General features: G+C 45.0%; 1 protein-coding gene across 1 annotated transcript in view; it reads right to left on the bottom strand.

Annotated features, from left to right (window-relative positions):
* Nucleotides 1-23,139, bottom strand: part of LOC127915804 (ALK and LTK ligand 2b-like) — a 35,603-nt gene that overhangs the window by 6,422 nt on the left and 6,042 nt on the right. Inside the window, exons 2-4 of the mRNA XM_052496235.1 lie at nt 19,041-19,361; nt 16,804-16,857; nt 16,340-16,420 (exon numbers count right to left, since the gene is read on the bottom strand). Of these exons, the coding sequence (XP_052352195.1) occupies nt 16,340-16,420; nt 16,804-16,857; nt 19,041-19,305 (400 nt within the window). The 5' untranslated portion in view covers nt 19,306-19,361. The remainder of the gene's footprint in view (nt 1-16,339; nt 16,421-16,803; nt 16,858-19,040; nt 19,362-23,139) is intronic.

The raw sequence follows: 23,139 nt of genomic DNA, 5'->3' as shown, positions 1-23,139 counted from the left end.
CAGGCCAGCGTGAGGGAGAGAGAGGAGGGAGAGAGAGGTCGGGGGCAGGCAGGCCAGCGTGAGGGAGAGAGAGGAGGGAGAGAGAGGTCGGGGGCAGGCAGGCCAGCGTGAGGGAGAGAGAGGAGGGAGAGAGAGGTCGGGGGCAGGCAGGCCAGCATGAGGGAGAGAGAGGAGGGAGAGAGAGGAGGGGGCAGGCAGGTCAGCGTGAGGGAAAAAGAGGAGGGAGAGAGAGGAGGGGGCAGGCAGGTCAGCGTGAGGGAGAAAGAGGAGGGAGAGAGAGGTCGGGGGCAGGCAGGTCAGCGTGAGGGAAAAAGAGGAGGGAGAGAGAGGAGGGGGCAGGCAGGCCAGCGTGAGGGAGAAAGAGGAGGGAGAGAGAGGTCGGGGGCAGGCAGGCCAGCGTGAGGGAGAAAGAGGAGGGAGAGAGAGGTCAGGGGCAGGCATGCCAGCGTGAGGGAGAAAGAGGAGGGAGAGAGAGGTCGGGGGCAGGCAGGTCAGCGTGAGGGAAAAAGAGGAGGGAGAGAGAGGAGGGGGCAGGCAGGTCAGCGTGAGGGAGAAAGAGGGGGAGAGAGAGGTCGGGGGCAGGCAGGCCAGCGTGAGGGAGAAAGAGGAGGGAGAGAGAGGTCGGGGGCAGGCAGGCCAGCGTGAGGGAGAAAGAGGAGGGAGAGAGAGGTCGGGGCAGGCAGGCCAGCGTGAGGGAGAAAGAGGAGGGAGAGAGAGGAGGGGGCAGGCAGGTGAGGGAGAAAGAGGAGGGAGAGAGAGGTCGGGGGCAGGCAGGCCAGCGTGAGGGAAAAAGAGGAGGGAGAGAGAGGAGGGGGCAGGCAGGCCAGCGTGAGGGAAAAAGAGGAGGGAGAGAGAGGAGGGGGCAGGCAGGCAGAAAGAACTGTAAAGTGGAGAAGTGAAGTGAAGACACCTGAAAAGGGGCTGAAATACTGTCCCCGGATGACAAGTACAGCTACATGGATTAAACCATGACAGGGTGGTGGGGGTGTTCGTTTCCTTTGGACTATAAGGTTGTATGTGAATACAGTGTAATTGATATTTAGATGGTTCTTCATATGTCTGGGTAGTTAGACAATTTTTTTTTTTAAGGTTCATTTTAAGTGGCAAAACTATAAAGTTCTCTCTGCATAAACCCATTTGAACGCTATATGTTTCTTATCTGCTATCCAATCACAAGCTTGAACAAATACAGACAGACCAATCAGAACACATCTTTACCATCTCCCTCTAAGTATGAGGGAGAGGAGGGGCAGGCAGGCCAGCGTGAGGGAGAGAGGAGGGGGCAGGCAGGCCAACGTGAGGGAGAGAGAGGAGGGAGAGAGGGGAGGGAGAGAGAGGAGGGGGCAGGCAGGCCAACGTGAGGGAGAGAGAGGAGGGAGAGAGAGGAGGGGGAAGGCAGGCCAACGTGAGGGAGAGAGAGGAGGGGGTAGGCAGGCCAGCGTGAGGGAGGTGATAGGAGGGAGAGAGAGGAGGGGGTAGGCAGGCCAACGTGAGGGAGGTGATAGGAGGGAGAGAGAGGAGGGGGTAGGCAGGCCAGCGTGAGGGAGGTGAGAGAGAGGAGGGGGTAGGCAGGCCAACGTGAGGGAGGTGATAGGAGGGAGAGAGAGGAGGGGGTAGGCAGGCCAACGTGAGGGAGAGAGAGGAGGGGGTAGGCAGGCCAGCGTGAGGGAGGTGATAGGAGGGAGAGAGAGGAGGGGGTAGGCAGGCCAGCGTGAGGGAGGTGAGAGAGAGGATGGGGTAGGCAGGCCAACGTGAGGGAGGTGATAGGAGGGAGAGAGAGGAGGGGGTAGGCAGGCCAACGTGAGGGAGAGAGAGGAGGGGGTAGGCAGGCCAGCGTGAGGGAGGTGATAGGAGGGAGAGAGAGGAGGGGGTAGGCAGGCCAGCGTGAGGGAGAGAGAGGAGGGGGTAGGCAGGCCAGCCTGAGGGAGAGAGGGGAGGGGGTAGGCAGGCCAGCGTGAGGGAGAGAGAGGAGGGGGTAGGCAGGCCAGCGTGAGGGAGAGAGAGGAGGGGGTAGGCAGGCCAGCGTGAGGGAGAGAGAGGAGGGGGCAGGCAGGCCAGCGTGAGGGAGAGAGAGGAGGGGGTAGGCAGGCCAGCGTGAGGGAGGTGAGAGAGAGGAGGGGGTAGGCAGGCCAGCCTGAGGGAGAGAGGGGAGGGGGTAGGCAGGCCAGCCTGAGGGAGAGAGAGGAGGGGGTAGGCAGGCCAGCGTGAGGGAGAGAGAGGAGGGGTAGGCAGGCCAGCGTGAGGAGAGAGAGAGGAGGGGGTAGGCAGGCCAGCGTGAGGGAGGTGAGAGAGAGGAGGGGGTAGGCAGGCCAGCGTGAGGGAGAGAGAGGAGGGGGTAGGCAGGCCAGCGTGAGGGGAGAGAGAGGAGGGGGCAGTCAGGCCAGCGTGAGGGGAGAGAGAGGAGGGGGTAGGCAGGCCAGCGTGGGGAGAGAGAGGAGGGGGCAGGCAGGCCAGCGTGAGGGAGAGAGAGGAGGGGTAGGCAGGCCAGCGTGAGGGAGAGAGAGGAGGGGGTAGGCAAGCCAGCGTGAGGGAGAGAGAGGAGGGGGTAGGCAGGCCAGCGTGAGGGAGAGAGAGGAGGGGGTAGGCAGGCCAACGTGTGGGAGAGAGAGGAGGGGGCAGGCAGGCCAGCTTGAGGGAGAGAGAGGAGGGGGTAGGCAGGCCAGCCTGAGGGAGAGAGAGGAGGGGGTAGGCAGGCCAGCTTGAGGGAGAGAGAGGAGGGGGCAGGCAGGCCAGCGTGAGGGAGAGAGAGGAGGAGGTAGGCAGGCCAGCGTGAGGGAGAGAGAGGAGGGGGTAGGCAGGCCAGCGTGAGGGAGAGAGAGGAGGGGGTAGGCAGGCCAGCCTGAGGGAGAGAGAGAAGGGGGTAGGCAGGCCAGCGTGAGGGAGAGAGAGGAGGGGGTAGGCAGGCCAGCGTGAGGGAGAGAGAGGAGGGGGCAGGCAGGCCAGCGTGAGGGAGAGAGAGGAGGGAGAGAGAGGAGGGGGTAGGCAGGCCAGCGTGAGGGAGAGAGAGGAGGGGGTAGGCAGGCCAGCGTGAGGGAGAGAGAGGAGGGGGTAGGCAGGCCAGCGTGAGGGAGAGAGAGGAGGGGGTAGGCAGGCCAGCATGAGGGAGAGAGAGGAGGGGGCAGGCAGGCCAGCGTGAGGGAGAGAGAGGAGGGGGTAGGCAGGCCAGCGTGAGGGAGAGAGAGGAGGGGGCAGGCAGGCCAGCGTGAGGGAGAGAGAGGAGGGGGCAGGCAGGCCAGCATGAGGGAGAGAGGAAGGGGTAGGCAGGCCAGCGTGAGGGAGAGAGAGGAGGGGGCAGGCAGGCCAGCGTGAGGGAGAGAGAGGAGGGGGCAGGCAGGCCAGCATGAGGGAGAGAGGAGGGGTAGGCAGGCCAGCGTGAGGGAGAGAGAGGAGGGGGTAGGCAGGCCAGCGTGAGGGAGAGAGCGGAGGGGGCAGGCAGGCCAGCGTGAGGGAGAGAGAGGAGGGAGAGAGAGGAGGGGGTAGGCAGGCCAGCGTGAGGGAGAGAGAGGAGGGGGTAGGCAGGCCAGCATGAGGGAGAGAGGAGGGTTGTCTAGCCAACTATAATGGGATGCAATCAACAACAAAAAACAACACTGTCAGAAATGTTGAAGTAAATTACATCACAACGTCTTCACACTCTTTCATTTTTTCCCCCCACATTTTTATTTGGTTTCATCCTGAATTGAAAATGGATTTAAGTGAGATGTTGTGTCACTGGTCTACACACAACACCCCATAAATGTCAAAGTGGAATTATGTTTTCTATACATTTTTACAAACTCATTAAAAATGAAAAGCTGAAATGTCTTGAGTCAACAAGTATTCAAGCTTAAATACGTTCAGGAGTAAACCTTTGCTGAACCAGTCAAATAACAAGTCGCAATAATAGTGTTTAACATGATTTTTGAGTGACTACCTCATCTCTGTGACCCCACACATACAATTATATGTAAGGTCCCTCAGTCCAGCAGTGAAATTCAAACACAGATTCAACCACAAAGACCAGGGAGGTTTCCCAATGACTCACAAATAAAGGCAACTATTGATAGATGGGTAAGAAGAAAAAAAAAGTAGACATTGAATATCCCTTTGAGCATGGTGAAGTTATTAATAACACTTTGGATGGTGTATCAATACACCCAGTCACTACAAAGATAAACATATTTAAACGTTCACATTAAAGGGTATTGTGGGTATGCCTGTGACACAACATCTCAATTGAATCCATTTAAAATTCTGTCTGTAATCCGCCAAATTTAGAAAAAGCCAAAGGGTATGAATAGGTTCTGAAGGCACTGTAAGTGTAATGATTATCATAGAGTCAACACTTTACCAGAGAGTCAACACTTTACCAGAGTCAACACTTTACCCGAGAGTCAACACTTTACCAGAGAGTCAACACTTTACCAGAGAGGGAACACTTTACCAGAGAGGGAACACTTTACCAGAGAGTCAACACTATGCCAGAGAGTCAACACTTTACCAGAGAGTCAACACTTTACCAGAGAGTCAACACTATGCCAGAGAGTCAACACTTTACCAGAGAGTCAACACTTTACCAGAGAGTCAACACTTTACCAGAGAGGGAACACTTTACCAGAGAGTCAACACTTTACCAGAGAGTCAACACTATGCCAGAGAGTCAACACTTTACCAGAGAGTCAACACTTTACGAGAGAGTCAACACTATGCCAGAGAGTCAACACTTTACCAGAGAGTCAACACTTTACCAGAGAGTCAACACTTTACCAGAGAGGGAACACTTTACCAGAGAGTCAACACTTTACCAGAGAGTCAACACTATGCCAGAGAGTCAACACTTTACCAGAGAGTCAACACTTTACCAGAGAGTCAACACTTTACCAGAGAGGGAACACTTTACCAGAGAGTCAACACTTTACCAGAGAGTCAACACATTACCAGAGAGTCAACACTTTACCAGAGAGTCAACACTATACCAGAGAGTCAACACTTTACCAGAGAGTCAACACTATGCCAGAGAGTCAACACTTTACCAGAGAGTCAACACTTTACCAGAGAGTCAACACTATACCAGAGAGTCAACACTTTACCAGAGAGTCAACACTATGCCAGAGAGGGAACACTTTACCAGAGAGTCAACACTTTACCAGAGAGGGAACACTTTACCAGAGAGTCAACACTTTACCAGAGAGTCAACACTTTACCAGAGAGTCAACACTATGCCAGAGAGTCAACACTTTACCAGAGAGTCAACACTTTACCAGAGAGTCAACACTTTACCAGAGAGGGAACACTTTATCAGAGAGTCAACACTTTACCAGAGAGTCAACACTATGCCAGAGAGTCAACACTTTACCAGAGAGTCAACACTTTACCAGAGAGTCAACACTTTACCAGAGAGGGAACACTTTACCAGAGAGTCAACACTATGCCAGAGAGTCAACACTTTACCAGAGAGTCAACACTTTACCAGAGAGTCAACACTATGCCAGAGAGTCAACACTTTACCAGAGAGTCAACACTTTACCAGAGAGTCAACACTTTACCAGAGAGGGAACACTTTACCAGAGAGTCAACACTTTACCAGAGAGTCAACACTTTACCAGAGTCAACACTTTACCAGCAAGGGAACACTTTACCAGAGAGTCAACACTTTACCAGAGAGGGAACACTTTACCAGAGAGTCAACACTTTACCAGAGAGTCAACACTATGCCAGAGAGTCAACACTTTACCAGAGAGTCAACACTTTACCAGAGAGTCAACACTTTACCAGAGAGGGAACACTTTACCAGAGAGTCAACACTTTACCAGAGAGTCAACACTTTACCAGAGAGTCAACACTATGCCAGAGAGGGAACACTTTACCAGAGAGTCAACACTTTACCAGAGAGGGAACACTTTACCAGAGAGTCAACACTTTACCAGAGAGTCAACACTTTGCCAGAGAGTCAACACTTTACCAGAGAGTCAACACTTTACCAGAGAGTCAACACTTTACCAGAGAGGGAACACTTTACCAGAGAGTCAACACTTTACCAGAGAGTCAACACTATGCCAGAGAGTCAACACTTTACCAGAGAGTCAACACTTTACCAGAGAGTCAACACTTTACCAGAGAGGGAACACTTTACCAGAGAGTCAACACTTTACCAGAGAGTCAACACTATGCCAGAGAGTCAACACTTTACCAGAGAGTCAACACTTTACCAGAGAGTCAACACTTTACCAGAGAGTCAACACTTTACCAGAGAGTCAACACTTTACCAGAGAGTCAACACTTTACCAGAGAGTCAACACTTTACCAGAGAGTCAACACTTTACCAGAGAGTCAACACTATGCCAGAGAGTCAACACTTTACCAGAGAGTCAACACTTTACCAGAGAGTCAACACTTTACCAGAGAGGGTCAACACTTTTTACCAGAGAGTCAACACTTTACCAGAGAGTCAACACTTTACCAGAGAGTCAACACTTTACCAGAGAGTCAACACTTTACCAGAGAGTCAACACTTTACCAGAGAGTCAACACTTTACCAGAGAGTCAACACCAGAGAGTCAACACTTTACCAGAGAGTCAACACTTTACCAGAGAGTCAACACTTTACCAGAGAGGGAACACTTTACCAGAGAGTCAACACTTTACCAGAGAGTCAACACTTTACCAGAGAGTCAACACTTTACCAGAGAGTCAACACTTTACCAGAGAGTCAACACTTTACCAGAGAGTCAACACTTTACCAGAGTCAACACTTTACCAGAGAGTCAACACTTTACCAGAGAGTCAACACTTTACCAGAGAGTCAACACTTTACCAGGAGTCAACACTTTACCAGAGAGTCAACACTTTACCAGAGAGTCAACACTTTACCAGAGAGTCAACACTTTACCAGAGTCAACACTTTACCAGAGAGTCAACACTTTACCAGAGAGTCAACACTTTACCAGAGAGTCAACACTTTACCAGAGAGTCAACACTTTACCAGAGAGTCAACACTATGCCAGAGAGTCAACAGTCAACACTTTACCAGAGAGTCAACACTTTACCAGAGAGAGTCAACACTTTACCAGAGAGTCAACACTTTACCAGAGAGTCAACACTTTACCAGAGAGTCAACACTTTGCCAGAGAGTCAACACTTTACCAGAGAGTCAACACTTTACCAGAGAGTCAACACTTTACCAGAGAGTCAACACTTTACCAGAGAGTCAACACTTTACCAGAGAGTCAACACTTTACCAGAGAGTCAACACTATGCCAGAGAGTCAACACTTTACCAGAGAGTCAACACTTTACCAGAGAGTCAACACTTTACCAGAGAGGAACACTTTACCAGAGAGTCAACACTTTACCAGAGAGTCAACACTATGCCAGAGAGTCAACACTTTTCAACACCAGAGAGTCAACACTTTACCAGAGAGTCAACACTTTACCAGAGAGAGTCAACACTTTACCAGAGTCAACACTTTACCAGAGAGTCAACACTTTACCAGAGAGTCAACACTTTACCAGAGAGTCAACACTTTACCAGAGAGTCAACACTTTACCAGAGAGTCAACACTATGCCAGAGAGTCAACACTTTACCAGAGAGTCAACACTTTACCAGAGAGTCAACACTTTACCAGAGAGGGAACACTTTACCAGAGAGTCAACACTTTACCAGAGAGTCAACACTATGCCAGAGAGTCAACACTTTACCAGAGAGTCAACACTTTACCAGAGAGTCAACACTTTACCAGAGAGTCAACACTTTACCAGAGAGTCAACACTTTACCAGAGAGTCAACACTTTACCAGAGAGTCAACACTTTACCAGAGAGTCAACACTTTACCAGAGAGTCAACACTTTGCCAGAGAGTCAACACTTTACCAGAGAGTCAACACTTTACCAGAGAGTCAACACTTTACCAGAGAGTCAACACTTTACCAGAGAGTCAACACTTTACCAGAGAGTCAACACTTTACCAGAGAGTCAACACTTTACCAGAGAGAGTCAACACTTTACCAGAGAGTCAACACTTTACCAGAGAGTCAACACTTTACCAGAGAGTCAACACTTTACCAGAGAGTCAACACTTTACCAGAGAGTCAACACTTTACCAGAGAGTCAACACTTTACCAGAGAGGAACACTTTACCAGAGAGTCAACACTTTACCAGAGAGTCAACACTTTACCAGAGAGTCAACACTTTACCAGAGAGTCAACACTATACCAGAGAGTCAACACTTTTACCAGAGAGTCAACACTTTGCCAGAGAGTCAACACTTTACCAGAGAGTCAACACTTTACCAGAGAGTCAACACTATACCAGAGAGTCAACACTTTACCAGAGAGTCAACACTATGCCAGAGAGGGAACACTTTACCAGAGAGTCAACACTTTACCAGAGAGGGAACACTTTACCAGAGAGAGAGTCAACACTTTACCAGAGAGTCAACACTTTACCAGAGAGTCAACACTTTACCAGAGAGTCAACACTTTACCAGAGAGTCAACACTTTACCAGAGAGAGTCAACACTTTACCAGAGAGTCAACACTTTACCAGAGAGTCAACACTTTACCAGAGAGTCAACACTTTACCAGAGAGTCAACACTTTACCAGAGAGTCAACACTTTACCAGAGAGGGAACACTTTACCAGAGAGTCAACACTATGCCAGAGAGTCAACACTTTACCAGAGAGTCAACACTTTACCAGAGAGTCAACACTATGCCAGAGAGTCAACACTTTACCAGAGAGTCAACACTTTACCAGAGAGTCAACACTTTACCAGAGAGGGAACACTTTACCAGAGAGTCAACACTTTACCAGAGAGTCAACACTTTACCAGAGTCAACACTTTACCAGCAAGGGAACACTTTACCAGAGAGTCAACACTTTACCAGAGAGGGAACACTTTACCAGAGAGTCAACACTTTACCAGAGAGTCAACACTATGCCAGAGAGTCAACACTTTACCAGAGAGTCAACACTTTACCAGAGAGTCAACACTTTACCAGAGAGGGAACACTTTACCAGAGAGTCAACACTTTACCAGAGAGTCAACACTTTACCAGAGAGTCAACACTTTACCAGAGAGTCAACACTTTACCAGAGAGTCAACACTTTACCAGAGAGTCAACACTTTACCAGAGAGTCAACACTTTACCAGAGAGTCAACACTTTACCAGAGAGTCAACACTTTACCAGAGAGTCAACACTTTACCAGAGAGTCAACACTTTACCAGAGAGTCAACACTTTACCAGAGAGTCAACACTTTACCAGAGAGTCAACACTTTACCAGAGAGTCAACACTATGCCAGAGAGTCAACACTTTACCAGAGAGTCAACACTTTACCAGAGAGTCAACACTTTACCAGAGAGAGTCAACACTTTACCAGAGAGTCAACACACTTTACCAGAGAGTCAACACTTTGCCAGAGAGTCAACACTTTACCAGAGAGTCAACACTTTACCAGAGAGTCAACACTTTACCAGAGAGTCAACACTTTACCAGAGAGTCAACACTTTACCAGAGAGTCAACACTTTACCAGAGAGTCAACACTTTACCAGAGAGTCAACACTTTACCAGAGAGTCAACACTTTACCAGAGAGAGTCAACACTTTACCAGAGAGTCAACACTATGCCAGAGAGTCAACACTTTACAGAGACTTTACCAGAGAGTCAACACTATGCCAGAGAGTCAACACTTTACCAGAGAGTCAACACTTTACCAGAGAGTCAACACTTTACCAGAGAGTCAACACTTTACCAGAGAGTCAACACTTTACCAGAGAGTCAACACTTTGCCAGAGAGTCAACACTTTACCAGAGAGTCAACACTTTACCAGAGAGTCAACACTTTACCAGAGAGGGAACACTTTACCAGAGAGTCAACACTTTACCAGAGAGTCAACACTTTACCAGAGAGTCAACACTTTACCAGAGAGTCAACACTTTACCAGAGAGTCAACACTTTACCAGAGAGTCAACACTTTACCAGAGGGTCAACACTTTACCAGAGAGTCAACACTTTACCAGAGAGTCAACACTTTATGCCAGAGAGTCAACACTTTACCAGAGAGTCAACACTTTACCAGAGAGTCAACACTTTACCAGAGAGTCAACACTTTACCAGAGAGTCAACACTTTACCAGAGAGTCAACACTTTACCAGAGAGTCAACACTTTACCAGAGAGTCAACACTTTACCAGAGAGTCAACACTTTACCAGAGAGTCAACACTTTACCAGAGAGTCAACACTTTGCCAGAGAGTCAACACTTTACCAGAGAGTCAACACTTTACCAGAGAGTCAACACTTTACCAGAGAGTCAACACTTTACCAGAGAGTCAACACTTTACCAGAGAGTCAACACTATGCCAGAGAGTCAACACTTTACCAGAGAGTCAACACTTTACCAGAGAGTCAACACTTTACCAGAGAGGGAACACTTTACCAGAGAGTCAACACTTTACCAGAGAGTCAACACTATGCCAGAGAGTCAACACTTTACCAGAGAGTCAACACTTTACCAGAGAGTCAACACTATGCCAGAGAGTCAACACTTTACCAGAGAGTCAACACTTTACCAGAGAGGGAACACTTTACCAGAGAGTCAACACTTTACCAGAGAGTCAACACTATGCCAGAGAGTCAACACTTTACCAGAGAGTCAACACTTTACCAGAGAGTCAACACTTTACCAGAGAGGGAACACTTTACCAGAGAGTCAACACTATGCCAGAGAGTCAACACTTTACCAGAGAGTCAACACTTTTCAACACTTTGCCAGAGAGTCAACACTTTACCAGAGAGTCAACACTTTACCAGAGAGTCAACACTTTACCAGAGAGTCAACACTTTACCAGAGAGTCAACACTTTACCAGAGAGTCAACACTTTACCAGAGAGTCAACACTTTACCAGAGAGTCAACACTTTACCAGAGAGTCAACACTTTACCAGAGAGGAACACTTTACCAGAACACTTTACCAGAGAGTCAACACTTTACCAGAGAGTCAACACTTTACCAGAGAGTCAACACTTTACCAGAGAGTCAACACTTTACCAGAGAGTCAACACTTTACCAGAGAGTCAACACTTTACCAGAGAGTCAACACTTTGCCAGAGAGTCAACACTTTACCAGAGAGTCAACACTTTACCAGAGAGTCAACACTTTACCAGAGAGTCAACACTTTACCAGAGAGTCAACACTTTGCCAGAGAGAACACTTTACCAGAGAGTCAACACTTTACCAGAGAGGGAACACTTTACCAGAGAGTCAACACTTTACCAGAGAGTCAACACTTTACCAGAGAGTCAACACTATGCCAGAGAGTCAACACTTTACCAGAGAGTCAACACTTTACCAGAGAGTCAACACTTTACCAGAGGGAACACTTTATCAGAGAGTCAACACTTTACCAGAGAGTCAACACTATGCCAGAGAGTCAACACTTTACCAGAGAGTCAACACTTTACCAGAGAGTCAACACTTTACCAGAGAGGGAACACTTTACCAGAGAGTCAACACTATGCCAGAGAGTCAACACTTTACCAGAGAGTCAACACTTTACCAGAGAGTCAACACTAGAGTCAACACTTTACCAGAGAGTCAACACTTTACCAGAGAGTCAACACTTTACCAGAGAGTCAACACTTTTCAACACTTTACCAGAGTCAACACTTTACCAGCAAGTCAACACTTTACCAGAGAGTCAACACTTTACCAGAGAGGGAACACTTTACCAGAGAGTCAACACTTTACCAGAGAGTCAACACTTTGCCAGAGAGTCAACACTTTACCAGAGAGTCAACACTTTACCAGAGAGTCAACACTTTACCAGAGAGGGAACACTTTACCAGAGAGTCAACACTTTACCAGAGAGTCAACACTTTACCAGAGAGTTACCAGAGAGGAACACTTTACCAGAGAGTCAACACTTTACCAGAGAGGGAACACTTTACCAGAGAGTCAACACTTTACCAGAGAGTCAACACTTTGCCAGAGAGTCAACACTTTACCAGAGAGTCAACACTTTACCAGAGAGTCAACACTTTACCAGAGAGGGAACACACCAGAGAGTCAACACTTTACCAGTCAACACTATGCCAGAGAGTCAACACTTTACCAGAGAGTCAACACTTTACCAGAGAGTCAACACTTTACCAGAGAGGGAACACTTTACCAGAGAGTCAACACTTTACCAGAGAGTCAACACTATGCCAGAGAGTCAACACTTTACCAGAGAGTCAACACTTTACCAGAGAGTCAACACTATGCCAGAGAGTCAACACTTTACCAGAGAGTCAACACTTTACCAGAGAGTCAACACTTTACCAGAGAGGGAACACTTTACCAGAGAGTCAACACTTTACCAGAGAGTCAACACTTTGCCAGAGAGTCAACACTTTACCAGAGAGTCAACACTTTACCAGAGAGTCAACACTTTACCAGAGAGGGAACACTTTACCAGAGAGTCAACACTTTACCAGAGAGTCAACACTTTACCAGAGAGTCAACACTTTACCAGAGAGTCAACAGCCAGAGAGTCAACACTTTACCAGAGAGTCAACACTTTACCAGAGAGTCAACACTTTACCAGAGAGGGAACACTTTACCAGAGAGTCAACACTTTACCAGAGAGTCAACACTTTACCAGAGAGTCAACACTTTACCAGAGAGTCAACACTTTACCAGAACACTTTACCAGAGAGTCAACACTTTACCAGAGAGTCAACACTATGCCAGAGAGTCAACACTTTACCAGAGAGTCAACACTTTACCAGAGAGTCAACACTTTACCAGAGAGGGAACACTTTACCAGAGAGTCAACACTTTACCAGAGAGTCAACACTTTACCAGAGAGTCAACACTATGCCAGAGAGGGAACACTTTACCAGAGAGTCAACACTTTACCAGAGAGGGAACACTTTACCAGAGAGTCAACACTTTACCAGAGAGTCAACACTTTACCAGAGAGTCAACACTTTGCCAGAGAGTCAACACTTTACCAGAGAGTCAACACTTTACCAGAGAGTCAACACTTTACCAGAGAGGGAACACTTTACCAGAGAGTCAACACTTTACCAGAGAGTCAACACTATGCCAGAGAGTCAACACTTTACCAGAGAGTCAACACTTTACCAGAGAGTCAACACTTTACCAGAGAGGGAACACTTTACCAGAGAGTCAACACTTTACCAGAGAGTCAACACTATGCCAGAGAGTCAACACTTTACCAGAGAGTCAACACTTTACCAGAGAGTCAACACTATGCCAGAGAGTCAACACTTTACCAGAGAGTCAACACTTTACCAGAGAGTCAACACTTTACCAGAGAGGGAACACTTTACCAGAGAGTCAACACTTTACCAGAGAGTCAACACTATGCCAGAGAGTCAACACTTTACCAGAGAGTCAACACTTTACCAGAGAGTCAACACTTTACCAGAGAACACTTTACCAGGGAACACTATGCCAGAGAGTCAACACCAGAGAGTCAACACTTTACCAGAGAGTCAACACTATGCCAGAGAGTCAACACTTTACCAGAGAGTCAACACTTTACCAGAGTCAACACTTTACCAGCAAGGGAACACTTTACCAGAGAGTCAACACTTTACCAGAGAGTCAACACTTTACCAGAGAGGGAACACTTTACCAGAGAGTCAACACTTTACCAGAGAGTCAACACTTTACCAGAGAGGGAACACTTTACCAGAGAGTCAACACTTTACCAGAGAGTCAACACTTTGCCAGAGAGTCAACACTTTACCAGAGAGTCAACACTTTACCAGAGAGTCAACACTTTACCAGAGAGGGAACACTTTACCAGAGAGTCAACACTTTACCAGAGAGTCAACACTTTACCAGAGAGGGAACACTTTACCAGAGAGTCAACACTTTACCAGAGAGTCAACACTTTGCCAGAGAGTCAACACTTTACCAGAGAGTCAACACTTTACCAGAGAGTCAACACTTTACCAGAGAGGGAACACTTTACCAGAGAGTCAACACTTTACCAGAGAGGGAACACTTTACCAGAGAGTCAACACTTTGCCAGAGAGTCAACACTTTACCAGAGAGGGAACACTTTACCAGAGAGTCAACACTTTGCCAGAGAGTCAACACTTTACCAGAGAGGGAACACTTTACCAGAGAGTCAACACTTTACCAGAGAGTCAACACTTTGCCAGAGAGTCAACACTTTACCAGAGAGTCAACACTTTACCAGAGAGTCAACACTTTACCAGAGAGTCAACACTTTACCAGAGAGTCAACACTTTACCAGAGAGGGAACACTTTACCAGAGAGTCAACACTTTACCAGAGAGTCAACACTTTACCAGAGAGTCAACACTTTGCCAGAGAGTCAACACTTTACCAGAGAGTCAACACTTTACCAGAGAGTCAACACTTTACCAGAGAGGGAACACTTTACCAGAGAGTCAACACTTTACCAGAGAGTCAACACTTTACCAGAGAGGGAACACTTTACCAGAGAGTCAACACTTTGCCAGAGAGTCAACACTTTACCAGAGAGGGAACACTTTAACAGAGAGTCAACACTTTACCAGAGAGTCAACACTTTACCAGAGAGGGAACACTTTACCAGAGAGTCAACACTTTACCAGAGAGTCAACACTTTACCAGAGAGGGAACACTTTACCAGAGAGTCAACACTTTACCAGAGAGTCAACACTTTGCCAGAGAGTCAACACTTTGCCAGAGAGTCAACACTTTACCAGAGAGTCAACACTTTACCAGAGAGGGAACACTTTACCAGCAAGGGAAAACTTTACCAGAGAGTCAACACTTTACCAGCAAGGGAAAACTTTACCAGAGAGTCAACACTTTACCAGAGAGTCAACACTTTACCAGAGAGTCAACACTTTACCAGAGAGGGAACACTTTACCAGAGAGGGAACACTTTACCAGAGTCAACACTTTACCAGAGAGTCAACACTTTACCAGAGAGGGAACACTTTACCAGAGAGGGAACACTTTACCAGAGTCAACACTTTACCAGAGAGTCAACACTTTACCAGCAAGGGAACACTTTACCAGAGAGGGAACACTTTACCAGAGAGTCAACACTTTACCAGAGAGTCAACACTTTACCAGAGAGTCAACACTTTACCAGAGAGGGAACACTTTACCAGAGAGTCAACACTTTACCAGAGAGTCAACACTTTACCAGAGAGTCAACACTTTACCAGAGAGTCAACACTTTACCAGAGAGTCAACACTTTACCGGAGAGTCAACACTATGCCAGAGAGTCAACACTTTACCAGAGAGTCAACACTTTACCAGAGAGTCAACACTTTACCAGAGAGGGAACACTTTACCAGAGAGTCAACACTTTACCAGAGAGTCAACACTTTACCAGAGAGTCAACACTTTACCAGAGAGTCAACACTTTACCAGAGAGTCAACACTTTACCAGAGAGTCAACACTTTACCAGAGAGTCAACACTTTACCAGAGAGTCAACACTTTACCAGAGAGTCAACACTTTACCGGAGAGTCAACACTATGCCAGAGAGTCAACACTTTACCGGAGAGTCAACACTATGCCAGAGAGTCAACACTTTACCAGAGAGTCAACACTTTACCAGAGAGTCAACACTTTACCAGAGAGGGAACACTTTACCAGAGAGTCAACACTTTACCAGAGAGGGAACACTTTACCAGAGAGTCAACACTTTACCAGAGAGTCAACACTTTACCAGAGAGTCAACACTTTACCAGAGAGTCAACACTTTACCAGAGAGTCAACACTTTACCGGAGAGTCAACACTATGCCAGAGAGTCAACACTTTACCAGAGAGGGAACACTTTACCAGAGAGTCAACACTTTACCAGAGAGGGAACACTTTACCAGAGAGTCAACACTTTACCAGAGAGTCAACACTTTACCAGAGAGTCAACACTTTACCAGAGAGTCAACACTTTACCAGAGAGTCAACACTATGCCAGAGAGTCAACACTTTACCAGAGAGTCAACACTATGCCAGAGAGTCAACACTTTACCAGAGAGTCAACACTTTACCAGAGAGTCAACACTTTACCAGAGAGTCAACACTTTACCAGAGAACCAGAGAGTCAACACTTTACCAGAGAGTCAACACTTTACCAGAGAGGGAACACTTTACCAGAGAGGGAAAGCCCTCGGCTGCAGATAAACATTACCCTGGCTTAGTTTCCTCTTCCTCCTGTGTGTGTGTGTGTGTGTGTGTGTGTGTGTGTGTGTGTGTGTGTGTGTGTGTGTGTGTGTGCGTGCGTGCGTGCGTGCGTGCGTGCGTGCGTGCGTGCGTGAGTGCGCGCGTGCGTGCGTGGTGTGTGTGTGTGTGTGTGTTAGCATTAATACTCACAGGCAGGGATGGTACAGTCTCTGGTGTTGTGGTATAGTCTATAGAAGTGTTTCCTACACCTTGGGTTAAAGAATAGAGGACCTGGAACACAGATACAAGGGTTACACTGGTCCACACACACACACACACACACACACACACACACACACACACACACACACACACACACACACACACACACACACACACACACACACACACACATTAACACACAAACTATCTCAGTCCTGGGCAACTCCAGTCCTTGAGGGTGGGGACACACACCTGACTTAAACGAATTGCATTTGTTAACAGAAGATCATGATTAGTTGAATATTGGAGTCAGGTGTGTTAGCTGGGGTTGGGGGAAAAATGTACAGACTGCTACTACTGTCTGTGACACCAATCAGTCCCCCCTCCTGGGTTGGAGTTGCCCAGGCCTGGCACTAACTGTCAGTGACAGACAGAAGCGGATAGTGTCTGACCTGTTAGGTGTTTGAGGAACTTTTCTTTTTGTCTCAGGTCTCTGGGGAACACCTCTGGGACGACAGGGAAAACAATCAATTCAGACCACATGCATGGTGGACTGGAGGACAATATGTCACAAAAAGGATTTTTTTTTTGTTTTTTTTTTTTTTCATCCACAAAAGCCACGTCCACTAGCGTTTCTTTCTTCAGCACGGTGAGCAGCGGAATTTAATGACTCACCTACGATGTGTTCTGTATGGTGAGACTTGTTTACTAATGGTTAAATGACTCACCTACGATGTGTTCTGTATGGTGAGACTTGTTCACTAATGGTTAAATGACTCACCTACGATGTGTTCTGTATGGTGAGACTTGTTTACTAATGGTTAAATGACTCACCTATGATGTGTTCTGTATGGTGAGACTTGTTTACTAATGGTTAAATGACTCACCTACGATGTGTTCTGTATGGTGAGACTTGTTTACTAATGGTTAAATGACTCACCTACGATGTGTTCTGTATGGTGAGACTTGTTTACTAATGGTTAAATGACTCACCTATGATGTGTTCTGTATGGTGAGACTTGTTTACTAATGGTTAAATGACTCACCTATGATGTGTTCTGTATGGTGAGACTTGTTCACTAATGGTTAAATGACTCACCTACGATGTGTTCTGTATGGTGAGACTTGTTTACTAATGGTTAAATGACTCACCTACGATGTGTTCTGTATGGTGAGACTTGTTTACTAATGGTTAAATGACTCACCTACGATGTGTTCTGTATGGTGAGACTTGTTTACTAATGGTTAAATGACTCACATACGATGTGTTCTGTATGGTGAGACTTGTTCACTAATGGTTAAATGACTCACCTATGATGTGTTCTGTATGGTGAGACTTGTTTACTAATGGTTAAATGACTCACCTACGATGTGTTCTGTATGGTGAGACTTGTTTACTAATGGTTAAATGACTCACCTACGATGTGTTCTGTATGGTGAGACTTGTTCACTAATGGTTAAATGACTCACCTATGATGTGTTCTGTATGGTGAGACTTGTTTACTAATGGTTAAATGACTCACCTACGATGTGTTCTGTATGGTGAGACTTGTTCACTAATGGTTAAATGACTCACCTATGATGTGTTCTGTATGGTGAGACTTGTTTACTAATGGTTAAATGACTCACCTACGATGTGTTCTGTATGGTGAGACTTGTTTACTAATGGTTAAATGACTCACCTACGATGTGTTCTGTATGGTGAGACTTGTTCACTAATGGTTAAATGACTCACCTACGATGTGTTCTGTATGGTGAGACTTGTTTACTAATGGTTAAATGACTCACCTATGATGTGTTCTGTATGGTGAGACTTGTTTACTAATGGTTAAATGACTCACCTACGATGTGTTCTGTATGGTGAGACTTGTTTACTAATGGTTAAATGACTCACCTACGATGTGTTCTGTATGGTGAGACTTGTTTACTAATGGTTAAATGACTCACCTACGATGTGTTCTGTATGGTGAGACTTGTTCACTAATGGTTAAATGACTCACCTACGATGTGTTCTGTATGGTGAGACTTGTTTACTAATGGTTAAATGACTCACCTACGATGTGTTCTGTATGGTGAGACTTGTTCACTAATGGTTAAATGACTCACCTACGATGTGTTCTGTATGGTGAGACTTGTTTACTAATGGTTAAATGACTCACCTACGATGTGTTCTGTATGGTGAGACTTGTTTACTAATGGTTAAATGACTCACCTACGATGTGTTCTGTATGGTGAGACTTGTTTACTAATGGTTAAATGACTCACCTATGATGTGTTCTGTATGGTGAGACTTGTTCACTAATGGTTAAATGACTCACCTATGATGTGTTCTGTATGGTGAGACTTGTTTACTAATGGTTAAATGACTCACCTACGATGTGTTCTGTATGGTGAGACTTGTTTACTAATGGTTAAATGACTCACCTATGATGTGTTCTGTATGGTGAGACTTGTTCACTAATGGTTAAATGACTCACCTACGATGTGTTCTGTATGGTGAGACTTGTTTACTAATGGTTAAATGACTCACCTATGATGTGTTCTGTATAGTGAGACTTGTTTACTAATGGTTAAATGACTCACCTATGATGTGTTCTGTATGGTGAGACTTGTTCACTAATGGTTAAATGACTCACCTATGATGTGTTCTGTATGGTGAGACTTGTTTACTAATGGTTAAATGACTCACCTATGATGTGTTCTCCATGGTGAGACTTGTTCACTTCATTCCCCTCCTTGGTCTCCAAGGTGAACTCCTGTTTTTTGGCGGGAAAGCGGACGTGTACCTCGTCCTGTTGCCGAGTCAGACGCACCTTGTCCATGATGAGCTCAAGGAGGTTGTGTCCGTCCGTCCGCGCCCCTTTGCTCACGTCCAGGAAGCTCTGTTTACAGAAGCCAGCAGTCAGCAGGAGGACCAGCAGCGCCAGTAGGACCGGGATACGCAGGGCGCTCATCGCTCCTACCCCCCGGGGGAGCACGCCTTCCCCTCGCAGAGTCACCTTGCACTACCCTGAAAACACACACGCAGACTATTGGTAAGGATCTTCCAAACGGCCTTTCTAAGCACGATTCAACATTCAGCATACATGCTAAATGCTAAATGGCATATATTATTATTATTATTATATATTAGCATACATGCTAAATGCTAAATGGCATATATTATTATTATTATTATATATCAGCATACATGCTAAATGCTAAATGGCATATATTATTATTATTATTATATATCAGCATACATGCTAAATGCTAAATGGCATATATTATTATTATTATATATCAGCATACATGCTAAATGCTAAATGGCATATATTATTATTATTATTATATATCAGCATACATGCTAAATGCTAAATGGCATATATTATTATTATTATTATATATCAGCATACATGCTAAATGCTAAATGGCATATATTATTATTATTATTATTATATATCAGCATACATGCTAAATGCTAAATGGCATATATTATTATTATTATTATATATCAGCATACATGCTAAATGCTAAATGGCATATATTATTATTATTATTATTATATATTAGCATACATGCTAAATGCTAAATGGCATATATTATTATTATTATTATATATCAGCATACATGCTAAATGCTAAATGGCATATATTATTATTATTATTATATATTAGCATACATGCTAAATGCTAAATGGCATATATTATTATTATTATTATATATTAGCATACATGCTAAATGCTAAATGGCATATATTATTATTATTATTATATATCAGCATACATGCTAAATGCTAAATGGCATATATTATTATTATTATTATTATATATTAGCATACATGCTAAATGCTAAATGGCATATATTATTATTATTATTATATATCAGCATACATGCTAAATGCTAAATGGCATATATTATTATTATTATTATATATCAGCATACATGCTAAATGCTAAATGGCATATATTATTATTATTATTATATATCAGCATACATGCTAAATGCTAAATGGCATATATTATTATTATTATTATTATATCAGCATACATGCTAAATGCTAAATGGCATATATTATTATTATTATTATATATCAGCATACATGCTAAATGCTAAATGGCATATATTATTATTATTATTATATATCAGCATACATGCTAAATGCTAAATGGCATATATTATTATTATTATTATTATATATCAGCATACATGCTAAATGCTAAATGGCATATATTATTATTATTATTATTATATATCAGCATACATGCTAAATGGCATATATTATTATTATTATTATATATCAGCATACATGCTAAATGCTAAATGGCATATATTATTATTATTATTATTATATATCAGCATACATGCTAAATGCTAAATGGCATATATTATTATTATTATTATATATCAGCATACATGCTAAATGCTAAATGGCATATATTATTATTATTATTATACATTAGCATACAGACAAGCCATATATTATTATTATTATTATATATTAGCATACATGCTAAATGGCATATATTATTATTATTATTATTATATATCAGCATACAGACAAGCAATATATTATTATTATTATTATATATTAGCATACATGCTAAATGCTAAATGGCATATATTATTATTATTATTATTATATATTAGCATACAGACAAGCCGTGAACAACAGTTGACCTCGGATAAGTTTAGAAACAGTCTCCCTCCAGTCATAAGAAAACAGATGATCCACTGTCTCCTCCTGCTCACAAAAACAAAACACCTCCGTTCCAGTGATGGATCGTGGTATGAATGGGAACCTGTGTCCTGATGAAAACCAGCCCGTTATTTAAAGCTACATAGCAGCAGTTAGGGGCCGGGCGATATGGCCGAAAATATCATATCACAATATTTTCTCTGTTTTCTCGTTTGCAACAAGATCTCATGGTTTGACTTTCAGATTGAGATGTTTTGTTCACTTTCTCCAAAACGTCAAAAGTCGAAGAATTATTATTTTTTTCAACCCGTGGTTCAATTTAAGACATGGATTCCAAATGGTTCAGTTAAGAGTCGAGGTTAAGGTTTAACACAAGAAAAAAAGGACTGAAACAGAACATGTGACCCTCGGAGCCGGAGCTTGCGGATTACACCCATCCACCACCCACCCATCCACACCACCCGTCCACAACCCCATCCACACCACCCCCATCCACACTACCCATCCACACCACTCCCATCCACCACCACCATCCACCACCCATCCACAACACCCATCCACAACACCCATCCACACCACTCCCATCCATCACCACCATCCACCACCATCCACCACTCCCATCCACCACCACCATCCACCACCATCCACCACCACCATCCACCACCATCCACCACTCCCATCCACCACCACCATCCACCACCATCCACCACCCACATCCACCACCCCCATCCACCACCATCCACCACCCCCATCCACCACCACCATCCACCACCATCCACCACCACCATCCACCACCATCCACCACCACCATCCACCACCATCCACCACTCCCATCCACCACCACCATCCACCACCATCCACCACCACCATCCACCACCACCATCCACCACCATCCACCACTCCCATCCACCACCATCCACCACCACCATCCACCACCACCATCCACCACCATCCACCACCATCCACCACTCCCATCCACCACCACCATCCACCACCATCCACCACCATCCACCACCACCATCCACCACCCACATCCACCACCCCCATCCACCACCACCACCCCCACCCAAGCCTACTTGATGGTAATAGCGCTCACCGTTGCCCCTAGTGGCGGATTTTGAAGGCACCTCCCGACGTCCTCGGGACATGGATGCACGTCCAATGTCTATGTGAATTTGGTCATATTTTATGTTTCTGAATGATAAAACTTGTAAACATGTTTTTTGAGAAGTGTATGAACCTAGGATGGAAACAGATAAATACTAAGTGCTTTTAATGGCTTTGTCCATTCTGATGGTTTTATACTCAGCCAAACTAGGACAACAACTTAAAGAGAAGTAGTCCAATTTATATAACTTTTCATTTATTTAGCACTGTAACAAAATAGCATTACAGACAGTATTGTAAAAAATGTCTACCGGTTTGTGGGATCCACACCGGTACACCTTAAAGCTAGACTCCTTAATTAAAACAATAACAATATTTCCACCCAGCCTCTGTTTTGGTAAAAAAAAAAAAAAAAAAGACCTGAGGGATGGGCCTGGAAAAATGTAACCACTCTCAAATTCCTAGACAGAGCTATGGATGCAAATACTGAGAATCCATGATATCACAATTATAGCATTATTAACCATGTTTTGAGGCAATACAGTGTTATTTTACATTGTTCATGAGGTACTTATAAGTTAGGGTATTTATCGTGAATTTATAAGTCCAAAAGTGGATGTAGCGACTAAGGAATCCAGCTTTAAAAGAAGATATATCACCCTACAGATACATAGATACTATAGAGACACAACCCTAACAGCAGTGATGACAAAGGAGGAGACTGCAGTCGTCAACCCTGTCTGCCCAGTCAAGCCTCCTCTCTCTCCAGTAGCCCCTGGAAAGAGTCCTTCTAGAACCTTCTGTAGCAGCAGGGAAGACACGAGAGACGACAATTCTGCTGTAACAGTTGCAGACGACAATCCGACCTCACTCAAATCACCAAGTTTTGTGAATTCAGCCCTCACAATCCAAAGAGAGACAGAGAGACAGACAGAGATGGAGGGATTGAGAGAGAGAGAGAGAGAGAGAGAGAGAGAGAGAGAGAGAGAGAGAGAGAGAGAGA

The sequence above is a fragment of the Oncorhynchus keta genome, chromosome 35 (genome assembly GCF_023373465.1).
Source record: "Oncorhynchus keta strain PuntledgeMale-10-30-2019 chromosome 35, Oket_V2, whole genome shotgun sequence".
Lineage (NCBI taxonomy): Eukaryota > Metazoa > Chordata > Actinopteri > Salmoniformes > Salmonidae > Oncorhynchus > Oncorhynchus keta.
The sequence above is the reverse complement of the archived record's forward strand: the minus strand, read 5'-3'. Positions and strand labels throughout refer to the sequence as shown.